This window comes from Bubalus bubalis, chromosome 24 (genome assembly GCF_019923935.1).
Source record: "Bubalus bubalis isolate 160015118507 breed Murrah chromosome 24, NDDB_SH_1, whole genome shotgun sequence".
Lineage (NCBI taxonomy): Eukaryota > Metazoa > Chordata > Mammalia > Artiodactyla > Bovidae > Bubalus > Bubalus bubalis.
The window spans coordinates 31,810,698-31,835,873 of NC_059180.1; the positions used below are offsets into that span (position 1 = coordinate 31,810,698).

At 41.6% G+C, this 25,176-nt stretch overlaps 1 protein-coding gene across 8 annotated transcripts in view; it reads left to right on the forward strand.

Annotated features, from left to right (window-relative positions):
• TXNDC11 (thioredoxin domain containing 11) overlaps nucleotides 1-25,176 on the forward strand; it is a 60,391-nt gene that overhangs the window by 15,445 nt on the left and 19,770 nt on the right. For 5 of the 8 annotated variants that reach the window (XM_044935770.2, XM_044935772.2, XM_025274956.3 and 2 more), the window contains one exon: nucleotides 11,225-11,318. The exons of the other annotated variants lie outside the window; for them this stretch is intronic. In XM_044935770.2, the coding sequence (XP_044791705.1) occupies nucleotides 11,225-11,318 (94 nt within the window). Of the gene's footprint in view, nucleotides 1-11,224; nucleotides 11,319-25,176 lie in introns of those variants that run through there. 8 annotated transcript variants of the gene reach the window in all.

Consider the following 25,176-nt stretch of genomic DNA (forward strand, 5'->3'; position numbering starts at 1 on the left):
ATACTTAATTATAGGGATGGTTTGGCCAAGTGAGTTTTTAGAGAACAGAAAACTTGTGAATACTATTTTTTATTCGGGAATTTTAAACAAACTTTCAGTTTGTCTCACGATTAACTTAGAGTATGTAAGAATTAATTTACAATTTATATGCAATTGTAGATTTCTAAATATAAGATGCACACAGCACTTCTGGGCATCCCAGGTGGTAAAGGTGGTAAAGGACCCGCCTGCCAGTGCAGTAGACGTGAGACGTGGGTTCGATCCCTATGTCAGGAAGATTCCCTGGTTTGGGAAGATCCCCTGGAAAAGGGCACAGCAGCCCACTCCAGTACTCTTGCCTGGAGAATCCCATGGACAGAGGAGCCTGGGGAATACAGTCCATGAGGTCGCAAAGAGCCGGACACGACTGAGGGGACTGAAGCGCATGGGACATAGATTTCTAAAAACTGTGTGTGCTGGCAGCACTTGACTGTGAGATGCCGGGCTTTCTCGTAAGTTGTAGTGTAGTTTTTTAAAAAAAAAGCTAGGAATATGTTCTTTCTGTTTTATTAAATGTGTAAAAATGTCAAGGTTTATTAACAGAAAGTTTCCTAACATGGCATCTCAACTGTTTTCCTATTGCCAGTCAACCCCTGATGGATTATTTTGTTGGGATCCTCAATGCGTGTTCAGGACAGGTTGTTATTGAGAGACCAATATAAATCTTAAAATAATCTCAAAAATTATAAAAATAGTTCACAGAAAAATTCACTGGATCAAATGTAAAATCATACTTATGATGTTAGTCGTTGAGTTGTGTCTGACTCTTTTGGGACCCCATGGACCACCAGGCTCTATCCATGGAATTCTCTGGGCAAGAATACTGAAATGGGTAGCCATTGCCTTTTCCAGGAGATCTTCTCAGCCCTGAGCCTCCTGCATTGCAGGCAGATTCTTTACCATCTGAGCCTCTTGGTCACAAGTAAAAATGATACTTAGCTACAACAAAATCAAGACTATAAGTACCTAGTAGAGATAAAAAGCATATGAATCCATCTCTCAGTACTTGAGAATTTATTAACTGTCATTTGGTTAAAATTTACCTTTTGCACTGTGTGTATTTTATATAGGTGGGATATGAATTTCTTTCCCCAGAACATCATTTACAACTTTTTCCAGTTGTGTCAGAAACACTTTGTGTTAACTGTTAGCAGATTCTCTAGGCAGCAGTGTTCCTCTCCAGTTATTCTGCTTCTAGTTCCCAGAGGTGCTTCAGGGTGAATGCTTCCTCTTACGTGGATAAAGGGTAGGTTTTCCTGGGAGGCTGGTGAGCAGGACCTACAGTGGGAGGCAGGGCACCTGGGCCCCATCCCTCTGGCAGCACCGACTGGGTCTGTGACTGGGGGCAGGTCACTCATCTGCCAGGCGTCAAGGTCCGGGAACAGGGTTTTTCTGAGACTCCTTTTGGTGCAGTGATTGTGCGATGAGGGTTTTCACGTAGATTTTCAGTAGATGACAGTCAGTCACTGGGGTGGTCCAGCAAGACGGTGAAGAATCAGGACTCAGACAAACTTGAATCCAAACTCACCTCTGTCTTCTAAGCTATGTGGCCTCCAGCAAAGTACTTAACCTCTTTATGCCTCCATTTTCTCATTGGTAAAACAGGGATTAAATGAGATTTTAAAAAGAAAATGCCAGGTAGGATGTAGTCATAATAAATAAAAATCTGTCAGTGAAAATTACATTGTGGAAAAATCCTGGATAGTTAGCACTACTGAGAGAACTCAAAATGCATAACATCTGCTGGAATTCCCTACTTATATAAAAACCTTTTGTTTGTTTTGTAACTGAGATGATAAAAAATGACCTCAGAGGCCAAGAGGTCTTCCTTCAGGTGAAGTCTCTTGAGACTTCTGGGGAACATTGGGCCTGGATTGGTGCCCTCTGTTTTTCCCATTACATTTTCACTCAGTGTCCTCTAGAAAGTAAAGAAATGGGAGAAGAGCTGCCCCAAAAGAGTGTGGAAAAAAAAACGGAGATGATTTGGCTTTACAGAGCACAGAGAGGTGGCTTTATGATTATATCCAGCTCTATGAGAGATTTGTGTACAGAGAGTTTTGAGCCAGTTTTTAAGCAGAGGTCACATGATGAGATGGACTCAGCTAGGAGCGACTTCACTTTCATGCATTGGAGAAGGAAATGGCAACCCACTCCAGTGTTCTTGCCTGGAGAATCCCAGGGATGGGGGAGCCTGGTGGGCTGCCGTCTCTGGGGTCGCACAGAGTCGGACACGACTGAAGTGACTTAGCAGCAGCAGCAGCAGGACTCTACAGGTCTGGGTTTTAGCTCTGACAGAAATCTTTGATTTCTGGGTTTTATGCAGATTTCTCATTTCTGAAGTAAGTGAGATGGCTCAGATAATCCCTCCTGTTTTGGCTTTGGTGAGTTTAGAGGTTGGAAAGAGGCAGACGAAAGAAGATTTATCATTTTTGGTTGGGAAAGTATTTTTGAAACAATGCCTTTGAGCATGTGTATCAGAGATCTTTCTAACCCTTTTTTATTACTGTCTCTAAGATGTTTGTAGTGTCTCTGTAGTTGGATCTGCAGGAGAGAGACGAGGGCACAGCTATGACTGAGCAGCAAGGATGATTCCTGACCTTGAGCTTCTGCATTCTTAGAACCCGCTTTTCAGCAGCAACTTTCAGTGATGATGCTCCAAGTCTGATGTTGAGTTCACATCAGATTCGGTGTTGTGCCAGTGACATTACTCAAGTTGTTTGTTTGTTTTTGGCAGCCCACTTAATTAGAAAGATGACAACAATGGTTAGACTGCTTTTAAGATGGGACCCAAGAGAGTGCTGCCAAGATGGAACCCTGTAGAGCTTCTCTTGGCCTTTCAAATGCCTCCTGAAAGCTGCAGATGGCTTTTATCTTGTTAGAATCATCTTTGCTGGGCTTCTGTTCACTGAGATGAAACTGTTGGGTTGGCAAGAGACAGTATTTGATTAATTGTGAAAGAATTTGGGAGTTGCGCCCAGCATGGTTTCAAATGGGAAGTCTTTTATCTTGTGAAACATACCAGATAGTGCCTTAGAAAGAAGCGATATCAGCTTCATTCACTCTCTGTAAGATAGCATAAAGACACAATTTCCGATCCAGAAATGAAACCACTCTCATGGTTTTGATAGTTGAATAAATAAAAAAGTTTAAAAGAATTTTTAGAGGCCTCACTCTGGACCATAATAAACTTTATAGGCATCCTTTAAATTAAGGTTTCTCAGCCTCGGCATTATTGACATTTGGAATCAGATAATTCTGTGTTGTGGCGGGTTGTCCCGTGCTCTGCAGAATGTTTAGCAGCATCCTTGGCCTCTACCTGCTCATACCAATAGCACCGCACCTCCCCCTTACTTGTGACAAGCAAAAATATCCAGGCATTGTCACGTGTCCCTTAGGGGCACAGAATCATCCTGGTTGAGAACCGCTGTTCTGAATGATTGTTTCCTCAAATAAGGTCTTTAGGATGCCTCACAGGTCTTAGTATAAACACACATTTTTTCATATAGCACATAGAAAGCCGCAATCTAATTATTGCAAGTGTGTCTGCTTATCACAGTGTCAGTAGAGAGATGAAAATTAAGCAATGCCTTAACTAGAAATTTCTGGAGTGTTACCTGTGGGGAGCTAGAGCCTGGAGTGAGTTATTTTTCATCTATAGATGTCCCTGATGCTCAGCTTTTTACTCACTTTGTTTGTACCACACCCTCCCCCCGTCCCAAAAAAGCATGCATCCTAAGTATGTTAAGGGTATTGCTGATTTAAAGAAGTCTTAGTATGACAGATACTTGCTTTGATCAAATACGGATTTCAGTATCAAATCTGTATTTGGATTACAATATCCAAATTTTGTCTTTACAAATACGGATTTCAATATGAAGTGTGTTTAATATGGATTGATAATTCCATGAAATTACAAATATGGATTTCAATATCAAGTGTGTTTAAATTTAGGTATACTAAAATTGGGCAGAAATAATTATTTAATGTTTCTGTGGCACTTCTAAGGTTTGTTAGGATGGCACTGCTTCTGTCTCTAGATGTGTCTGTGATGTGTTACAGGAATGCATTTGATAATTTCCTCCTCATTAAAAAACCATATTGGTTACTTATAAGTTTGTCTCTAATCCAGGTATTTATGAATAGTGTAGATCATTGTAAGATTGTGTAGTGTTTATTACTTGGGCAGTGATGCTGCTCTGCAATTAACAACTTTCTATATTGACATAAACTTCATTATTCTGTGTATACTGCACTCTATTCACATATGCTTCTAATGCTGTTATAAACAGAAATGCTCTAATTCTAGGTTGGTTTGAATTTTTACAAGTCCTATAGATGAATCCTTTTAAAAGCCTATTTCAGATTATTTGATAATTACCTAGAAGAGCAGAAGTTTTTAACAAATGGAGAAAATACATATGTGTGTGTGCATGTATATATACACATGTGTATATAGTTTTGACAGTGTTGCACGGCTTGCTGGTTCTTAGTTCCCAGCCAGGCATTGAACCCACGCTCCCTGCAGTGGCAGCACAGAGTTCTAACCATTGGACTGCTGGAGAATTCCCTAACCAATATTTTATTTGACTTAGAATACATCAGACCTAACCGAATCAGATTGCTCATCATTCACCATACTTTTATGTTTGTAAAATATGACACTAAACCCAGATGCTATTTTTAGGAAAACAGTATTGCATTTAATTTACTGAACATTGCAGAAAGACATTAAAGGGTGAGTATTGTAAGTGCTTGACTCTGTAAATTCTAAAATTCCTTAGACATTATCAGCAAACAAAGAATGAGTAAACTATGCTTGGCTAAGTGACCAGCAGTTTTCAAGTGCTTTTACTTCTGATTTTCCCAGCAGCCATGTGAGGTAGATGAAAACTGTAGATCCTTTAAACAGATTAAGAAGATAAAGGTACAAAGAGGCAGAGAGGGTATGATTTACCCTGAGTGGAGATTGGACTGCAGTCCAGGTCTTCTGGCTCCCAAGATTCTTCCTTATATACAAAGGAATGATTAAAGTCTCTGATTTGAATTTTTACTATGTAACTAGAGGTTAAAACTTTGAATATTTAATTATTTTTATGTCATTTTTGATCCTTCCTTCTTCATGGAAGAAAAATTTTGAAATAAATCTTAACTTGACTGTAACTTTTTTTCCTTCATCTTTAATAATGGTTCTAAGAATAATTAGTTATAAAGGATGGGCCATGGCTATTGACTTACTATTAAAGAAGCAAAGTTTTATTAATTGGGTCGTTAGTATTTATTCTGCAGAACTGGGAGTGTTCTGTGTATGAAAATCACAGAATTGATGCTTGGTAGAGTCTAGAATGTTCTTCCCAGATATGCACTAAAATCATACCTGCCTTATAAATCATGAATGTAACTAAAACTAAATGGACTTCCTGGTGGACACTGCAGGCAGAGATCAGGAGCTTTATGTCATCTTGTTGCAAACTATGTTAAGAAATTCTCCTTTCTTCATTTACTCTAATTGTATGATAAAATTCCTCTTCCTTGAAAGTTCTTTCTAACTGTTTAAGAGACAAACAAGAAAGTTTATTACTTGGAGACAGCATAGTCAAACATACCCATGTCACTTTTATTTAGACATTCAGTTGATTGGAAAGGGGACAGGACTGAGTGTGGTAATGTCACTTTCACAGTCACTAATTTTATGACTCCTCTGTCGGTAATTTGTCTTAAGTATCGGTAGCTTCTGTGTCAATATTCTTACTTTTTTATATTTTAAAGCATGTGACAGAATCATCTGATTTGTACCTTTCAGTCTACCACCAGATGCCAACAGTATTATTTAAAACTCATATCGGTAACCAAAATCTTTTCAAAATCTTTTCATGAATCTCTATAATTTATCTTTTTAAGAGCAGTGATTTAGCATATATCCATTTATTTATTCTTAGAAGTTTTGATAAATCAAGTTGTTTTAAATTTAAATGGGATAAGAGAACATTTGGAAGGTATTTGGAGGGAGAAGCAGGGCATTGGATAAATTGCCAGTTGACAGAAATCTGAGCACTTTGGAGACAAACCTAGAATGCTGCCTGGTATCGGCTGTTATCCTGTTGTTTGTTAGTAAAAGTGTTGTTTGTACTCTGATGTTGCACATAGAAGTAGATACATAGTTCTATACAACTTTAGCTTTACATTTTATGCTGCTGCTCCTGAGTCGCTTCAGTCGTGTCTGACTCTGTGCGACCCCATAGACGGCAGCCCACCAGGCTCCCCCGTCCCTGGGATTCTCCAGGCAAGAACACTGGAGTGTGTTGCCATTTCCTTCTCCAATAAATGTGAGTTAACATTAATTCGGAGAAGGCAATGGCACTCCACTCCAGTACTCTTGCCTGGAGAATCCCATGGACGGAGGAGCCTGGTAGGCTGCAGTCCATGGGGTCGCTAAGAGTCGGATACGACTGAGCGACTTCACTTTCACTTTTCACTTTCATGCATTGGACACCACTTAAGCAACTTAGCAGCAGCAGCAGCAACATTAATTCAGATATATTGTTGCCATTGAGGAAAGCAACACATGGAGGTAACTGTTCTCATGGCCACTAGAGGGCGTGCACACCATCTGCTGAAATTTATGCCACACTGCAAAGGGTGTCACGTAGGAAAGACATTTTTATGCTGATGAGGTTGGGCTGGCCTCATATAAATAGCCCATTTAGCCTGTTTCCAGCCTCATTATAGCAGGTACTGAATATACTGTACATCATGGAATGGAGTTGAAAACCCACAGACTGGGTTAGGGTATAATCTGGTACTCTTCGTGTTTTGTTCTTCACCATGAGAAAAAATTTCTGTTGGTTTAAGCCACCAAGTTTGTGGTGATTTGTCATGGCAGCCCGAGAAAGCTTAACACATGAGGTAATATCAGAAAACCATTGCTACAGACAGAGACAAGGGACAGGATGGAAATGAGAGCAGAGAGGGAGGTGTGAGTGTCTTAGAAGGCAGAGAAGACATCTCTGAGGATGCGACATTTGGACAGAGACTTAGAGTGAAGCCTGTGTGATGTGATCCATCCCTGAGGAAATTTGGGGAAAATGCTCCAGGAGGCAGGAACAGTGAGTGCAGAGGTCCTGAGGGAGGAATTGGATTTGGCGGGGCAGTGACTAGAGCCAAGGGGAGAGTGGTGGGAGTCAAGGGCACAGAGGTGTCTTGCGACTGCAGTGTGTCCTGATTACACCTTTGATGAGGTGGGCAAACGAAGGAAAGGGGAACACTAGCAGCTAGGTTCCTGCAGGCAGCCGTCCTGGCATCAGGGGGCACTGATGGAAATGCTGTGGCTGGCCCCTAGGGTGGGACCACCTTTACACACTGGTGGGCATCAGGGTGAGGAGCAACAGCGTGCATGCCAGCAGGCTTCCACCCCAACCTCAGCCCAGGGTCAGCCTGCCCCACCTGCTTGGCCTGCTCATCTGAAAGAGAGCCTCAAAAGTATATGAGGCAGGGAGGGGCCCCAGTGTCTGCTTTGAACCAGCCCCTGGGTTGATACGCAGCCCAGCAAACAAGGGATGTAGACCTGGCGCGATTGTGTATGTGGATAGGCATGTGTTTTTGTTCCCCAAACTTCTGTTTTTGCAGATTTAAGAACTGTGGAGGAATCTGAAATATATAATGATTTCTTAGATAACAGCTTTGGTTGGAGAGACATTGAAACTTTGGGGAAATGCTTGTGAAATTTATTTTACCTGAAGCATAACCAGAGCCAGTTTAATAACTTTTAAATGGTAATTTGCAGTAGAAGTAAACGGATAATTGTCACTTTATTTCCTTTTTATTATTTTGAAATGTTTTAAGTGACATTCTGAAACATGCCACTTTTCAAAATCTAATACAGACTGTCACACTCCTATGAATATTTGAAATATAGTACCTAAAATAGATAGACGTTGCCTGTTTCTTTAAAATAGATTGTATTTTATGATTTATGCAACTGTTAATCCTTTCATATGGTTGTTGAATTTTATGATCTTCATATTTTTGGCAGTAAAAAGTAAAAATAATTTTACCTGTGGGTTTTTTGTATTGTTTGTGGAATTTCTTTGGAAATTTCAGTACCAGGTCTGAGAATAGAGGCTCCTTCATTCAAGCTGTGTAGCCCCTTGGGAAACCACAGCAGTGGCGCCATCAACAGGGATGAACCCTTACGCTGTTGAAAGGCCTGCAGAGGACCCCTGCAAATGGTTTAGCGTTTATTCGTTTTTAAAGGTTTAATCTGCATTTCTCATGGAGACGTAGAATTCAGGTAGTTTTTATTTCCATTGAGGTGTGTTTACATAAACACACGTAATTACATACATGTATGTAAACAGATACGTGTTTATGGGCCGTATGTCTTCTCCTATCATGGGAGAAGAGAGTTTGAAGCTCACTTCATATCATTTTTGGCCACGAAACCTTTCTTAATATTTAGAATGAGTTTATTCCAATTGGTTTTGATTTAGAAGAGTGAAAGAAATTTAAATGGGTGTATTTTCTTTCCATCACTTTTCATTTTATCTTGTATTACCCAGTATTAACTTGACTGAAATTCCTGAAGGTCTTGTTTTCCTTTGTTCCTGGTATAAAGGCTGGTACACCGTCATCAGATCAGTTCAGTCGCTCAGTCGTGTCTGACTCTTTGCAGCCCCATGAATCGCAGCACGCCAGACCTCCCTGTCCATCACCAACTCCCGGAGTTCACTCAGACTCACATCCATCGAGTCAGTGATGCCATCCAGCCATCTATCTCATCCTCTGTTGTCCCCTTCTCGTCCTGCCCCCAATCCCTCCCAGCATCACAGTCTTTTCCAGTGAGTCAGCTCTTCGCATGAGATAGCCAAAGTACTGGAGTTTCAGCTGTAGCATCATTCCTTCCAAAGAAATCCCAGGGCTGATCTTCAGAATGGACTGGTTGGATCTCCTTGCAGTCCAAGGGACTCTCAAGAGTCTTCTCCAACACCACAGTTCAAAAGCATCAATTCTTCGGCGCTCAGCCTTCTTCACAGTCCAACTCTCACATCCATACATGACCACAGGAAAAACCATAGTCTTGACTAGACGAACCTTTGTTGGCAAAGTAATGTCTCTGCTTTTGAATATGCTGTCTACGTTGGTCATAACTTTTCTTCCCAGGAGTAAGCGTCTTTTAATTTCATGGCTGCAGTCACCATCTGCAGTGATTTTGGAGCCCAGAAAAATAAAGTCTGACACTGTTTCCACTGTTTCCCCATCTATTTCCCACGAAGTGATGGGACTGGATGCCATGATCTTCGTTTTCTGAATGTTGAGCTTTAAGCCAACTTTTTCACTCTCTACTTTCACCTTCATCAAGAGGCTTCTTAGTTCCTCTTCACTTTCTGCCATAAGGGTGGTGTCATCTGCATATCTGAGGTTATTGATATTTCTCCCAGCAGTCTTGATTCCAGCTTGTGTTTCTTCTAGTCCAGCGTTTCTCATGATGTACTCTGCATATAAGTTAAATAAACAGGGTGACAATATACAGCCTTGACGAACTCCTTTTCCTATTTGGAACCAGTCTGTTGTTCCATGTCCATTTCTAACTGTTGCTTCCTGACCTGCATACAGATTTCTCAAGAGGCAGGTCAGGTGGTCTGGTATTCCCATCTCTTTCAGAATTTTGCACAGTTTATTGTGATCCACACAGTCAAAGGCTTTGGCATGGTCAATAAAGCAGAAATAGATGTTTTTCCATCATAGGTTGGTTTAAAACATTAGGAACCCAAACAGTGTGTTATTCTACTTTGAGCCAATTCTGGATTGGCTTGTTGAAAACATTTAAAGAAATTTAGCAAAAAAAAAAAAAAAAAAAAAAATCCTATTTCAATAACTTTACTTTCTTATTTCCTCAGTTGTTTGGGAAATTAGTTATTTGTTGGATTTTTTTTCTATATTAATATTAAACACTGACTGTCTCGATCTCTACCAGAATGAAAAGCAGTTAATTTATTTAAAATGAAATCTTATTAGACTAAACAAGTGCTTTAGATTTGAAAGATAGTATGTTCCATTATAGATCAGAAATTTCCTTTTTTGTACAACATACTGATTTTAAACTTTACCAACAGGGTAAATTTCTATTTTACTATTTAGGTCTTTGTCCCAATGATCACATCAGCTCCAAAATTATTCATTAAAAACAGTGTTGTGTGTTTTAGGGCTAGAAAGGCCTTCTTACCTCTGCTTAGTGCTTTATGTTCATCAAGCCCATTCTTCTCAGTAACCCCAGGATGAATGGTCCCCTTAGTTAAGAAAGCTGAGCTTCACATTGAAGGGTTCACCCAAGATCACTGAGCTGTCAGACTTGAGCTTAGGTCTCCTGACTCCCAGCCAGCACTCGTTGCTCAAGGATCTCACAGTTGGGCTTCAGAAACATTTAGTTACAGAACAGTCAGACAGAATGGTGCCCGCGGGGCCTTCTAAGAAGGAAGAAATTATTCTGAATGTGAAAGCAGAATGTGGTCTGGTGGAACACAGTTAATTGGTGTGGCAGAATGGAGGGGCGTGCGGTTCTAAGCTTAGAGAAATGGAATGAGTAGGTGGAAGCTGGGGTGGAGGACCAAGAGAGCTCTCCGCAGACTGACCTGACAAGAGAGGAGCGTTGCCCATGAGGAATGCTGGGCTCTGAGGGGAGAGGAAGGAGCCCCTAGAAGGATGACCTTGAGCACCAGTGGAGCCGCTCAAGGGTAGCCCAATTTCCAGTGAGCGTGAAGGTGTGTTTGGAGTGAGGGGAGGAAGAAATGTAAGAAAGGTTACAGATCATTGAATGGGTTTGCCTAGAATTGCCAAACAAAGGCAAGTGAGTACTTGGACTTGATGGTGAGGTTTCAAACCAGGGGCATAGGAGAACTGCCCACAGAGGGTGAAAGACCTGCCTAGGATGTTTCAGCTCTGAGCTAACTGCCCCTGTAAAAGCTGCTGCAACTCAACTCGATCCCTTACCCTGTCTGTTGTCTAAATGGAGGGAAAGGGTCAGTGCGTACCAGCAACTTTTTTCATGGGCTTCTGTTAGATTTTTTAAAACGGGAATGCAGCAGGTTGCAATTGTGAAGTTGTAATGGCATGTCTTTCTTGTTTTGAAATACTTCTCTTTATGCAGTGACCAGCGATACCCCAGTCACCTAATTCTGCTCTTGTTCTACAGCCTGGAGTTCTCGGGTACTTTGAGTTCAGTGGCTCACCCCAGCCACCCGGTTATTTGACCTTCTTCACCTCAGCACTGCATTCATTAAAGAAAGGTAAACAGGATTCATATTAACACATTAGTGCTTTAACCAAAATGTATGTATACTGATATCTACTTTTGCATAGGTTATCTTTGTGATTTATACATTTTAGTTCTCTTGATTCTTTTTCTATTTGTATTACATTGTTTTATGTTCTATTGACAGAATTGTTTGCTGTTTCAAGGACAGTCTCTTAAATGTTTAGAGATTTTTTTTTTTAATGTAGCTTGATCACACAGTGTCTACAGTGTTGTATTTTGCACTTTAAATTTTCTTATATTCTCTCGTTTTGTGTGGAGTTGGACGTTTTGATAACAGTTTTTAGTGGTTGTAGGTTGTATAAAAGTCATGTCATGTTACAGCATCAGCCTACAGCCAGCTTCACTACTCTCAGATCCATATATACATGTTTTTCTACTTAGCTGAATCATATCTTATTTGAAGCCCTGCTTTGTAAGTTAAACATTGTATCCTGCCCGTTTTTTCACGTTGCTCCATTTTCTTTCTCTGTATCAGCTGTGGCCTTAAACAGCTCTCTGTTAGATACTTTCATCTGCTGTTCATCTCATTACAAGTCGTGGTCCAAGCCTCTTCCCACCCCTGGACGAGACCAGTGGGCACTTACCTGGTACCCAGTCTCCATCCTCCTTCCTCACATGGGGGCCGCTGTGCCAGCCCTTCTGCCTGAAATGTGTCCTCCCATGCCCAGGGCCCAGCTCTCCACCTTTTAAACCCCTGTTTATCCTCCAGATTCCCCTCAAATAGCACCCACCTCCTCAGTCTGCCACGCTGGGGAGAGGTTTGTTGTTTTCTTTCATAGCACTCAGCCTAGTTTATATGATGTGTCTACTTGTGAGATGATTTGTTTACTGTCTGTCGTTTTCCTGGGACTGGGAGATTCTGAGGGTGGGGACCGTGTGTCTTGAGTTTGGTGTTCTTTCTCCAGCATCTGGCACATAGCAGGGGCTCAGTCACTGTTTGCCAGATGAGTGATCGCACTGATCTTTCAGCCATCCTCCTGGTACTGGATGTTACATTGCTTCAGTGTTTGGGGGGATATTATGATAGCATACTATTAATACATCAAACAGTTATATTATTGGCCATTTTAGTGTGTACATTGTCTTAAGGTTTTATGCATAGAGAAACTACTGTGTGCACGCTTTTCACGCAGGGGACATTGGGAGAGGAGCTCAGCCTGTCACATTAGGTGTCTCTTCTGTCCCCTTTAAGACTGGGCTGCACAGCTTCAGGTGACTAAGGAGGCTCAGTGAGTCAGTTTGAATTTTGAAGACAAAATACTGCCAACTTAAATAAGCTTAAGCAGATAGATGTTCAAAAATCCTCTTAGAAAACTAAATAAAGTCCTTTGAAGATGATGTATAAAAGGGTAGCCTAGAGTTAGTCACTAGAATAATGGCAGCATTCAAGTTCTTGAGTTAGAGAAGCTGTTTCAAGATTTGAAAGGGTGTGTTGTTATCCAGCTAACTTACAATGTGTGTTAATGTTTCATCTTAAATTACCTTTTCATTCAGAGGTTTCCAAAACATTGCTTCTTTTGGAAAAAATCTTTCCAAATATAAGGTAGTAGTCTTTATTCCCATTTTTTTTAAATATAGTTGACTTATTAAAAGTTTTTTCAATAAGTTTTTTTTTCTGTTTCTTTTTTAAGGAAGGAGGGTAACAAATGGGTTAAGACTACCTGAAGGTACAAAACAAATCTTTTGATCAAATGACTAATTTTGACAAATGATTATATCAAATTTCTTCTCGGAATAAATCTAGCTCAGAAAATTTACTATGTTTCTTCCCTCTCTAGTTGGGTCTTGTAAAATCCTGTTGCTTATGGACTTTGCAAGCACTGAGTTCATTGTATTTAATAATTTTTCACTCCATTTTTGTGGCTAAGCTCCCACTTAAGCTTTAGTGAGCCATTTTTAGAAGGAAAACACAAATTTGGCAGGATGACTCTCTATGAGCTGTGTACTGTGAAGGATTACCTGAAGTAAATCTTCCTTGGGCACCTGGGTGTTTTTCACCTTTGCTTTCTCCCACACTGAAGTCAAATGGAATTTTACTTACTATTAATAGCCCATGCTCAGTATGCAGGCTTTTTTTTTTTTTAACGGGACAGTTTGAAATGTAAATTCTAGGTCATTGTTGCGTTTCTGTCATGTGCACAAATTGAGGCCTGAGGAACATTTGACCCGTTTAACATTTGGTTATAGAGAGCTTAACTGATGAAGTGTTTAGACTGTTGTGGTAGAAAGCAGATGTCCTGGTTCACCAGGCCACGAGCGTATATAAAATGCACATGTCTTTCCATTGCCTTATGGTTTTGTTTTTCTTTTTTTTTTGTTGTTAATTGCCTTAGAAATAGCCAGGACACTCTCTAACGTTTGTTTAGCTTGCCATTGGTCTACAAATATTTTGAGAATGTGCCGTGTATGAAGCACGCTGCCTGGTGTTGGGGGTGGGGTGCTGCGAGGGGCCATCTCAGTCCCCTGTGTCCTCTGCCTGTTGGTCTCCATCCAGGTGCCAGTTTGTCAGTTTATGTTGGCCCTGCTGTTGGATGGTTGTGGGCAGTAGCCCTTTGTTATATTTCTGTCCATTATTTTCTAGCCATTTTACTTTTATATATTTTTTTATATATAGCAGTTCTGTATTTTCATGTAGTTAAATCTGTGGTTCTTTTTCTTGATCTATTTATTTTTTTAAAAATCTGATCACTAATTAGTTCCCTTTCTTCTCTTTGGATTTTAAAATTATTTAGCACTTTATGCTGCCTGGGTTTACCTTGGCTTAAAATACAGAGCACAGTTGATTTTCCTCACTTCTTACTGACTAATCAGTTAGCTCTATTTACAGAGTAACACTTCCTTTATCCTTCATCTTGATGATGCCTGCTTAACCAAAAAAAATTTTCTTATGTGTAATTGGGTCTATTTTCTGTGTTTTCTCTTGGTCTAGAAACCTCTTTTTGTATGAGTAAATATAATTTCATTTCTTGCTCTGTAAGTGAGTACTTGGTGAAGTCTGGACTCTGCTTCTTTTAGTTCTTGTGTTTTATGAAATATTCTTTTATATCCATCTATGCATTGGGCTGGTAATTTTATTAAGTGTTTATATTGACTTAGAGGTAATTGACATTTTCATAAAATTTAGCTTCCCTTTCTAGGCTCACAGCATCATTATTCATTTATTCAAACCTCCCTTTCAGTTTTTTGTAAATGGTCTTGGCATGCGTGCATACTCAGTCATGTCTGACCAGGCTCCTATGTCTATGGGATTTTCCATGCAAGAATACTGGAGTGGGTTGCCATTCCCTCCTTCAGGGGCTTTTCCTGATCCAGGATCGAACCCATATCTCTAGTGTCTCCTGCATTGGCAGGCGGTTCTTTACCACTGCACCACCTGTGAAGCCCCAAAGGTCTTGCACTCCCTCATTACTGATTAATCCTTGCAAAGTGCTGAATGACTAACTGTGGGCTGGCATTCTGGGTGTGTTTCCAGATCCTGGGGACGCTGGTCCCTTGTACTTTTCCTCTCTTTCTAGACTGCCAAGCCTTTCCTCTTGAAGCCTTTTCACCTTGATCTTGGCAGACAGGCTCTTTCTTCTTTTGCCTAAAGAAAACTAGAGGGGTTGATATTTTTAGGGTGCCTACTTGATTTTTTTCTGTCTTATGCTTGTTTATTTACTGTAAAGATGTGTTCTGGTAAAATGTTGCTATAGTGTGCTGTGATTCAGTGCCCTTTTTAAAAGAGAAAGTTTGCAAGAAATTCTGTCCATTTGACCTTCAGAAGGGATGCAGTGCTTCCTGAGGGGAAAGCAGGGTCGTGGGGGCTGCTATCTGGTCCTTAGCCTTTGTCTGCCCCGGCAGGGTCCATACACTTGGACAAAACATGCACCTTTTCTGTGTTTGAGTTTCTCTGCCATAAAATGGGAGAGAGCGGAGGTGAGAGGGTAAGTGTTTGTTTTACAAGGCCGCATCATGTGTGAATTATGTTGTGTGTGAATAAAGTTACAGTCTGAAAGTCTGTAGTAGTTTAATGGCAAAGCCACCGACTGAAAGCGCCTGAAGCGAGTTCTGGGTCTGGATTCTTAAAGGCGACTACACCAGGTGTTCTGCACCTAGACCAGCCAGCAGGTCTTCCTCTTCCCTTTCCCTGAGCTCTCCATCCTTGCTGCTTTTTGTGTAGTTAGCCCTCTGTGTCCACCTGTGGATTCAGCCAACCCTGGGTTGAAAATATTAGGAAAATTCTAGGAAGTTCCCCAAAGCAAAAATTGAATTTGTCACACATCTGCCAACTAACTGACATAGCATTACATTGTATCTACAACTATTTATTGAGCATTTACACTGTATTAGGTGTTACAAGTAATCTAGAGGTGATCTAAAGTATACCAGAAGATGTGTGTAGGTTACATGCAAATGCTGTGCCGTTTTGCACAGGGGACTTGAGCATCCCTGGGTTTTGGTATTCAAGAGGAGCTGGGGTGGGGCTGGAACCGCTTCCCTGTGGACACCAAAGGATGATGGTGAGACATGGTGTTCTCCCCATGGAACTGACTGCATCTCTGTCCCACCGGAATGTGAGCTAGTTTGTTCAGACAGTATTTACTGAGTGCCTTGAGGCCAAGGTTTCGTCATTGGGCTCTCGCAGTTCTTACAGTTTAGCTAAAAGTTTGAATGAGTAAGTTGTAAAGAACACCTTGAAATTGCCGAGGGAGTGATTTTCTCAGTGGGATGCTGTCACTTTGGATCTCCTGCCCACCTCGTCCATGTCCCCTTATGTCTGTCCTTTCAGGTTCCCTAGACCAGAGTTGGCAGGAGTCACTCACCCTGGGCTGGACGGAGGCCCAGCCTGGCTCATTCTTGGCTTCTCACTGTCTCCTGACACTAGAATCCTAATGGATTGAATTGAAATACACATGATATTTTGGAGAAGTAAATGGCAGCCCACTCCAGTATTCTTTCCTGGAGAATCCCATTGACAGAGGAGCCTGGCAGGCTATAGTCCATGGGGTCATAAAGAGCTGGACACGACTGAGACACACACACACACGCGACATTTAAATGTCATCCTCAGAATACACTGAACTGTTAACTAAAGACCCACTCCCTTCTTTCACCTTTAGGAATTCCTGAGTGTAGTTGACAGCAGACTTTGTGATATTAGTCTTCTAAGGAACACTTTTGGAAAATAACCCTTGCAGTGAATTTTTTAAAATAGAAATTGATTAGAGGAAGTAATTCCAGTGTAGGGTCCCTCTCCTCCACCAGGTGGCGATTTGTGGTGCTGCTATTTGCTGGGACAATCCCGTCAGGACACAGAAAGGTCCCTTCATGAATAAAGCTTTTTTGGAGCTCTTTTCTGTTAAATTATGAAACTTTATACAACATCAAGAGATCTGAAAGGTAGGATTTTCTTATCCTGTAAGTGACATTCTTAAAGTCATTGAAAAAACAGGGAGCTGGGACTTCCCTGGCAGTCCAGTGGCTAAGACTCTGCACTTCCAACACAGGGGGCCCAGGTTTGATCTATGGTTAGAAAACTAGATCCCACGTGGCTGCAACTAAGAGTTCACATGCCATAACTAAGAAACCCACAAATAAATAAATAAATATTTTTTAAAAGGCCAACAACCATTAAAAAAAAAAACCCAAAAAGCAAGGGACTGACTTCTTAGGCAAGGTTGACTCTGAGATTACTGTATTTCCTGAGGTTCTTGGCTCTAACTCTTGGAAGTTTGGACCAGGCATTGGATTTAACAGTTCTCCATGAATGAAACAGCTCTTGATCAGTTGGTTTTCTCAGCTAACCTTTTTGTTGAGATTACTGAGCATTAGTGAGTCTCATTAGGGAGTGTTGTTGTCACTGTACTCACTTGCAGAGAGAATCTTTTTCTAACTAACTAACTGCTGGTGATCTGAGGCCCTCTGGGTACTGATGAATATGCATTAGAGTAAACATATTAGGAAGTCCATACTTCTTTATTCCCATTTAAAAATGACTTTTAATTATGTTGCTATTATTTTAGCAAGGATCTGATCATTTTTCATAGGAAATGCTTTTATTCCCATTATGACATCTCCTCAGCCTAGTAAGCGCTGCTCAGTTCAGTTCAGTCTCTCAGTCATGTCCGACTCTTTGTGACCCATGGACTGCAGTACGCCAGGCCTCCGTGTCCATCACCAACTCCCTGCTAGATAAGCACTAAGCCCGAAACCAGACGTTACTGTTCTTGAGTTAGATTCAGAAGCATGACATTAATTCAGCGAACTTTGGAGGGTCCACTTTGTACTCCAGCTGTGAAAAAGAGTAACACTTCTTACCATCCATAGTGCCCCTAGAGGGTGGCCCTCAGGTGGGCTTGTCCACAGAGCAAGTGCAGTAACACATCTGTGACAGGCTGTGTCGGAGCACGGAGGTGTGGGGTGTGCGGGTCAAGTCAGGGAAGATTGGAGGTGGGCGGGGTTTCCCAGGAGGACGAGGAGTCAGGAACAAGAGAGTGAGGATGAGGAACAAGAGAGCGGAAGACAGGTGGTGCTGAGAGAAGCAAAAAGTGTGCAGAGAGCTCAGAATCAAGCTTAGTGGTCATTTGTAGATACTCTGATTCCTTGGACCTTGGTTCTAAGCTCAGAACCAAGCTTAGTGGTCACTTGTAGATACTCTGATTCCCTGGACCCGTCTGTTTGAAAAATTTTACTGTCTTTACTTTCTAATTGTTTTGTGGTATTTTCTACCTTTTTGAAGTTTACCTGTTTTATGAGTGTGTATGTATATGTGTTTTTGTTCTTGTGTTTTGGGGATTTTCTCTTTGGCCACGTTATGCGGCATGTGGGATCCTAGTTCCCAGACCAGAGATGGAACCTGTGCCCCCTGCAGTGGAAGCATGGATTCTTAACCTCTGGACCGCCAGGGAAGTCCCTGTCTGTGTGTGATTTGATTTTTGATCCTATTTTTTCAGGGTTGTTGGGGGTTTTTTGGTGGGGTTTTTTGTTTTTGTTTTAAGCTGAAATAAGACTCCTAGGCAAAGAACCCAAAACATTAAAATCATGAAAACCTCTCAGGGCTCACCTTCTATAATAAAGTCACACACTTATAGTAAAGCCATTCGGTTTAGACAAACCCAGCTCTGCCCTCCACTTGACTGCTTATTATGTAACATTGAGCATGATAAGTTGATGCTGAACAGAGCACTTTACCCGGAAGATCCAGTCTTCACTGCCACTCTTTGAAGTAGAACGTTACCTTCTCAGTGTTACTATCTCAGCTGAGGAGACTGAGGCTTGGAGGCCTCATTCACTGACCTCACAGACCCCAGGTCACTGTGAGGCAGAACAGAGGCTCCTCAGAGATGTCCACATTCTAACCCCAGGACCTGTGAATATATTACATTGCATGACAAGAGGAAATGGAGGTTGCATGTGGATTTAAAAGTGGAATTGAGAGGCAAAGAACAGTTTCAGAGTGATCCAGTGAGAGAAGGACTTGTCTGGCCATTGCCGGTTTTGAAGACTGAAGGGGCCACAAACCAAGGAATGCAAGTAGCCTCTGAAAGGTAGGAAAGGCAAGGACATGGATTCTCCCCTGCAACCTCTGGAAGGAACACTCCCTGCTGACACCTTGATTTTAGCCCAGTGAGGCCCGTTTTAGACTTCAGCCTCCAAACTGTAAGGTATTTTTTAAAGCTACTAAATTAGTGGGTAATTTGTTACAGCAATAACAGTGACTTAATATAGTCATGTCCAGTACGTGAGGAGTGTGATAGGAACTGCAACCACATCACTCCATCTGCCTCTGCTCTCCTGGGATTCGGAGGTGGTGATTCCCACCTCCAAGGCTTTGCTCATGATCCTACGTAAAATGCAGAGCCTTGCCCTAGTTAGTGTCTGCCTTTTTCGGGGACTAGTCCAAGTCCTGTGGGAGTTGTAGATATTGCCTAGTCAGCGTGACATCTGGCGCTCTGTAGACATAGAGTGGAGATTTCCATCCACCGGCTCCTTCCTTGGAACTCCTGTTGCACTGCTTGGCTGTGTCTCCCACTTAGCAACCAACGTTGTTTTCTGGTTTTCTCCTGGACGTTAGTGGCATCTTCTTACCTTGTAGTCGGGGACTCGCTCTCCTGACTAGTTGTGTCAGTGGCAGGTGTCCTATGTGACCACGGCTTACTCTTTAGGTTCTCCACCTGCAGCATAAGGGAGCTTTGCCCTAGTTGCCTCTAAAGGAGACTTCAGCTTGAAAATGCTCTGGCCCGTGGCCTGTTTTTTTTTTTAGACCTGGTAGCTAAGAATTGTTTTTATTTTTGTAAAGCATGATTAAAAAAAAAAAAAATATATATATATATATATGAATGACATCAATGCTAGACCCTAAGTGCACCGTAAGAGGGCATGGAGGAGGAATCTCTAAGGAGATAATGTTTCTTTAGTGAAGTCTTTCCTTCCCTGAGGCTTTTTTTTAAAGAGAAACTTAATTGAAATACATACAAGAGATGTATTCAGATTGATCATTTTCATGTTATGCTCTGACTAAATGAGAACAATGGTGTGAGGGTGTCTACGGCCGTGTTAGTGTATAGGACAGTGCCTGTTTAGCTCTACAGTTTATGTTCCCCACAAACGATGAATTTGGAATCATGTTTTTCTTTCCCTCCTTCCTAACTCACAAGTAGAAGGAAAATCACTGCTAAGAAGTTATATGTTTACTTGGAGTTTAGCAGTATTTTGGCAAGCACCAGAACATGCATAGTGTGTCTGTGGTGCCCAAATGCCAGACTTTTTTCTACATAATTGTTTTGTGCTTAGGATTTTGAGGGAGTTGCCTGATGGTCAGGATTCTGTGCTTTCATTGTCGTGAGCTGGGTTCAGTCCCTGGTTGGGGAACTGAGATCCAGTAAGCCATGCTGCACAGCCAAAAAAAAAGAAATTGACAATGTAACAAATCTCTGAGTCACATTTCTGTGGAAAAATGCCAGCCATAGCTATAGTTCATGTGCTGAAGACAAACATTTCTATACAGTTGCATTTCTTTGCAAATTTTTTTATTCTGATGAATGCATGTAGCATTGGAAGTACGTGAAGTCATCATCCGGTGGCTGATGCCGAGTCACTACAGTGGAAACCCTAAGTAACCTTGGAGGGGCTGTTGTTATCCCTGTTAATACAGTCCTGCCGTCTTCCTTTTTCTTCCTTGTCCAAAAGCTTGGACAGAAGAGTGGGAAAGCAGAAGTTAATAAAAACGTCAGAGTATAAAGTGAGAATGGTCGGCGGCCTGGAAGGGACCACAATACAGGTTTTGCCTTTGGGAATGTGACCACTTCCCAGAGTAAAGAATTGAGAGAAGTTTTCCCAGGAAGTAAATAACTTCTTAGCCATGTAGGTTAAAATCTACGTGACTTAATCCAGTGGTACTCAGTCAGTTTTGAAGAATACTGTGGTTTATTTGTTAGTAGTATTCTGTATCAGTCTTTTTCTCAACCTGCTGTTCCATTTTGCCCTGAGAGCCCTGAGAGATTAGCTCACGCAGAAGCGTCCTGGAGAGCAGATGGCCCATTCAGTTCCAGCATGTCTGCTCATTCTTTCACTGTATCCTTGGGTACCTCACTTTGTAGGACACCAAATGCTGTTTAATGTAGCCCTCTGAGAGAGAATTTCAGAAGCTCGGCTGTTTGTACCCAGAGTCACAAGGTCTAGAGCCCCACCTTTTCCTTTCTGAAGGAGAGAGTGGGACACATTCTTAAAGATAACCATTCTCTGCTATTTAGATAGGTTTTCATGGAAAACATCTTTGTCTTATGTGTCCTTCCCAGATAACTGTCCATTATTAAGGCTTACTGGCTGCTGGACTTATCTGAGGCTAATCTTCTTCCTGAGTTACATGAATCTTGCTTTTTCGTCATGGTCACCTTGGCATAGTTCAGTAGAACTTTAACATGAACCACAGAGATATTTTAAAATTTTCTAGTGGCTGCCTTAAAATTGAAGAAGAAATAGGTGAAATCAATTGAATAATTTATTTTATTTAACCCAGTGTACCCCAATTATTAGCATTTCCACATGTAATCAGCATAAAAACTGTTGAGATATTTTACATTTTTTAACCAAGTTTTTATATGTAACAGCACTTTCATACAATTTACAGCTGAAAAAGTGTTTTACATACCAAACAGTTTTATAGTTTCATTTTGTGTATTTATTTTTATTGAAATATAGTTTATTTATAATATGATATTAGTTTAAGGTTACAAACTCATCTTTTGAATGTTTCCTTATAACTGAGTTGAGTATCACTTTCAAATTAAAAGTCAAATAAAGTAAAAATTTAGTCCCTCAGTTGCTCATGTTTCAAGTGCTCACTAGCCACACGTGGTGAGTGGCTACCACCTAGGACTGTGCACTTAGGACCTAGGCCTCATTATCCCGGTGTCCTGGGAAAAAGCAATTATATCCTAAGATCCTGAGTCTCCTGTAGGCACCTCCTTGAGCTGATGCTTCAGTGTCCTCCTGGTAGTCTGTTAGTTGGTGAGTGTGAATTGTGTAGCTTTGCTTCTGGCAAGACTTATTACTGATTTGAAGCAGTTAAACATCTATTAATGGAAAATCTGAAAAAATATAATAAAATTGAATCATTTTGCTGTACACCTGAAACTCATACTGGATTATAAATCAACCATACTTTAATAAAAAGGGAAACAAAAAACCTTTTGCTAACAAAAGGAACTAATTTTTGTTCTTTTCTGGAATGTTTGAGAATTTTAATATTTTGCCTCACTGAGGTCTTGCCTCAGAATGTATGCTGCTGCTGCTGCTGCTAAGTCGCTTCAGTCGTGTACAACTCTGTGCGACCCCATAGACGGCAGCCCACCAGGCTCTGCCGCCCCTGGGATTCTCCAGGCAAGAACACTGGAGTGGGTTGCCATGTCCTTCTCCAATGCATGAAAGTGAAAAGTGAAAGTGAAGTCGCTGAGTCTTGTCCGACTCTTAGCGACCCCATGGACTGCGGCCCACCAGTCTCCTCCGTCCATGGGATTTTCCAGGCAAGAGTGCTGGAGTGGGGTGCCATTGCCTTCTCCGCAGAATGTATGCAGTTTACCTTAATACCAAACTGAAGTTATAATGTTAAAAATTGAATTTAAAGCAGTGGTTTTAAGCAATAAAAGTAGTCTGATATTAAAACATTATGCAGTGACCAAAAACAAACCCCCTGATGCATACCAGAAAGATCACAAGTGAGCCAGGTGAGTCTGAGTGGAAACCAGATGGAATTTCAGGTCTTTCCATTCTCGATGTGTCCTTGGTGGTTGCCAGGAGGTAAATGGTGAAGTGGTGTGTGGAAGGTCAATGAAAGCTCCACCCAGAGGGGTAAGGGAAGCAGGAGTGGAGCATTGTGTGAGTGACGGAAAAGAACCCCAAGCTCATGAAAGGTAGCAAGGGGTAAACCTGCAAAAAGTGCTGGAAATAGACAAGGTTTCATGGATCAAAGCAAGGCTGTTTGTTCCTCAAAGCACGCAAACACTGAGCGCCATGCTATATTTGTCCACTCATCCCTAGTCCCATGGGGAGCCTAGCGGTGGCTGTGTGCCCAGTAGGTTGCCATGTAGCGAAGGGAGACCAGACCAAGGACTCAGACGATAGACAAGCTATTTGTAGCAGACAGTAGACAAGCCAGTCTTCTTGCTGTGGTCATCTTGATGTCTGTGTGACCAGCTACAGAAACTGCTCAGTAACTCCTGCTTTCACCCAGTTGTTCTTTCAGGATGTCATGCATGTTGCAGTAGTCTTTCTGACACCTTTCCCTGGGTGGTTAATAGACTGTAGTCAGCTAGTTACCTGGCTAACAGAATTTATTAAGACTTTATTATTATTATTATTAATTGAATAGGATCATGCCATTGTTGGACCCACTGATGGGGGAGGGAAGAGCATGGTTCTGAATTTGTTTTTTATTATTCAGTACATTCAGAATCCTCAGTTAAAATATTAAAGCTTCATTCATTTTGGGACAAAATTATTCGTTTTATAATTGACAAAGACCCCTATTGTAGAAAGCCCTGGAGCCCTGCCTGACAGAATGTTCTCGATATGGAGATGAGAAGTGTTATTTTCGTGTGTCATTCTTACACTGTGAACTTCGCCTGCTAATTTAAGTGCTCCTTATACACAGGAGACTGCACAGATAAACTGCTTTTTCCAGCAGGATTTCCACTATCTGAAGGAACTTTTAAAACGTGTGATTCTTGTAAATTTCTGTGTGAAAAATAAAGTTTTGAAATTGTAGTATGTTTGGACATGTTAAAATCTGCCCCGTGCAGGCGGCTGTCCATTCTTATGAATGCAGCTAAGCTGGTTTTTGAATGGCCCCTTTCAGCTTTTGAGTTAGACTGTCACTCCTGATTCGTCTGCTCCAGTAAATCATGTTGGTGACTTTGGCGGACTCTCAAATGAGTTTCCTACTGGCTGCTTCTCCTTCACCCCTCTCTCTATCGGTGGCGGTCTGCCAATATTGAGCCTACTGCTGAATGGAGGGTGGTGTGTTTGCTCCTACCAGTGCATTTCCCCTCCTGAGTCCTGCTTTTTCTTCTAGCAGCTTTGGAATGTGAACTTATATGTTATGCCATTTTTTTTTTTTTAATTTCAAATTTGAACCAGTTTTATAGCTGCAGAAATGTTACACGGATGGATGGATCCGGAGTTTCCTAATGCTCTACCTTCACCTAGCTCCCCCCAGTGTTAACATGATTTAACCATTTGTGGTGGTGCTTTTGTCAAAACTAAGAAATTAACATTGGTCCAGTGTGAAGGTCTGTAAACCGCAGACCTTATTTGAGTTTTGCCATTGTTTTCAGTAAAGTCTGTTTTCTCTTCCAGGATTCAGTCTGGGATCCTGCATCGCAGCTAATTATTTTTTCTCCTTAGTCTCCTCCTATGACAGTTCCTCACTCTTTTCTTACTTTCCATGACATGGACACTTTTGAAAAATACTGATTGTTTATTTTGTTGCTCAGATTGTTCCAGCTTTGGCCATTAGCATCTTGGGTTGGTGCCTGTGTCCCTTGAACAAATTTTCCTCTTTTTATGAGCACTTCTTTCCTGACTCAACAAGATGTTTCAGGCTCATCTTGTACTGCCTTTGCCCCAGCGCTGGGATCAGCTTCTTTTCCAAGAAGCCCCAGGTTCTTTTTATTGGAGAATGACATTTAGAAACCCAGATCTGGGGCTTCTTGATACTCAGTGTCATTACTTCTAGGCCCTTTCAGCAGGCAGAGAGCTCAGACATATATGTGTTTATTCCTACGCACATGCATGCCTCTGTTCTGTATCTGTTATCTGTGTCTTAAGTCATAAGTTTATACTAAAAGTTGTAAGTTTATTTTAATTTCCTCTGATTCCAGTCTAACACTGCAGAGTTTACTTTAACTTTCCTCTCTTCATATGTAACTTCTTTCTCCTTCCCCAAGAAGCCTGGCTCTCGCTGTCTTGACAGTATCCAGTCAAGATACTGTTTGCAGCTCTTCTCTGGTTCAGTTCTTTGTCCTCACCCACCACCACCCCCTCGCTGAGGTGTGCGGTGATTGCAGTGCCATCAGGTTTATCTCGGAGAAGGCAGTGGCACCCCACTCCAGTACTCCTGCCTGGAAAATCCCATGGACGGGGGAGCCTGGTAGGCTGCAGTCCACGGGGTCGCTAGGAGTCGGACACAACTGAGCGACTTCACTTTCACTTTTCACTTCATGCATTGGAGAAGGAAATGGCAACCCACTCCAGTGTTCTTGCCTGGAGAATCCCAGGGATGGGGGAGCCTGGTGGGCTGCCGTCTATGGGGTCGCACAGAGGCGGACACGACTGAAGCGACTTCGCAGCAG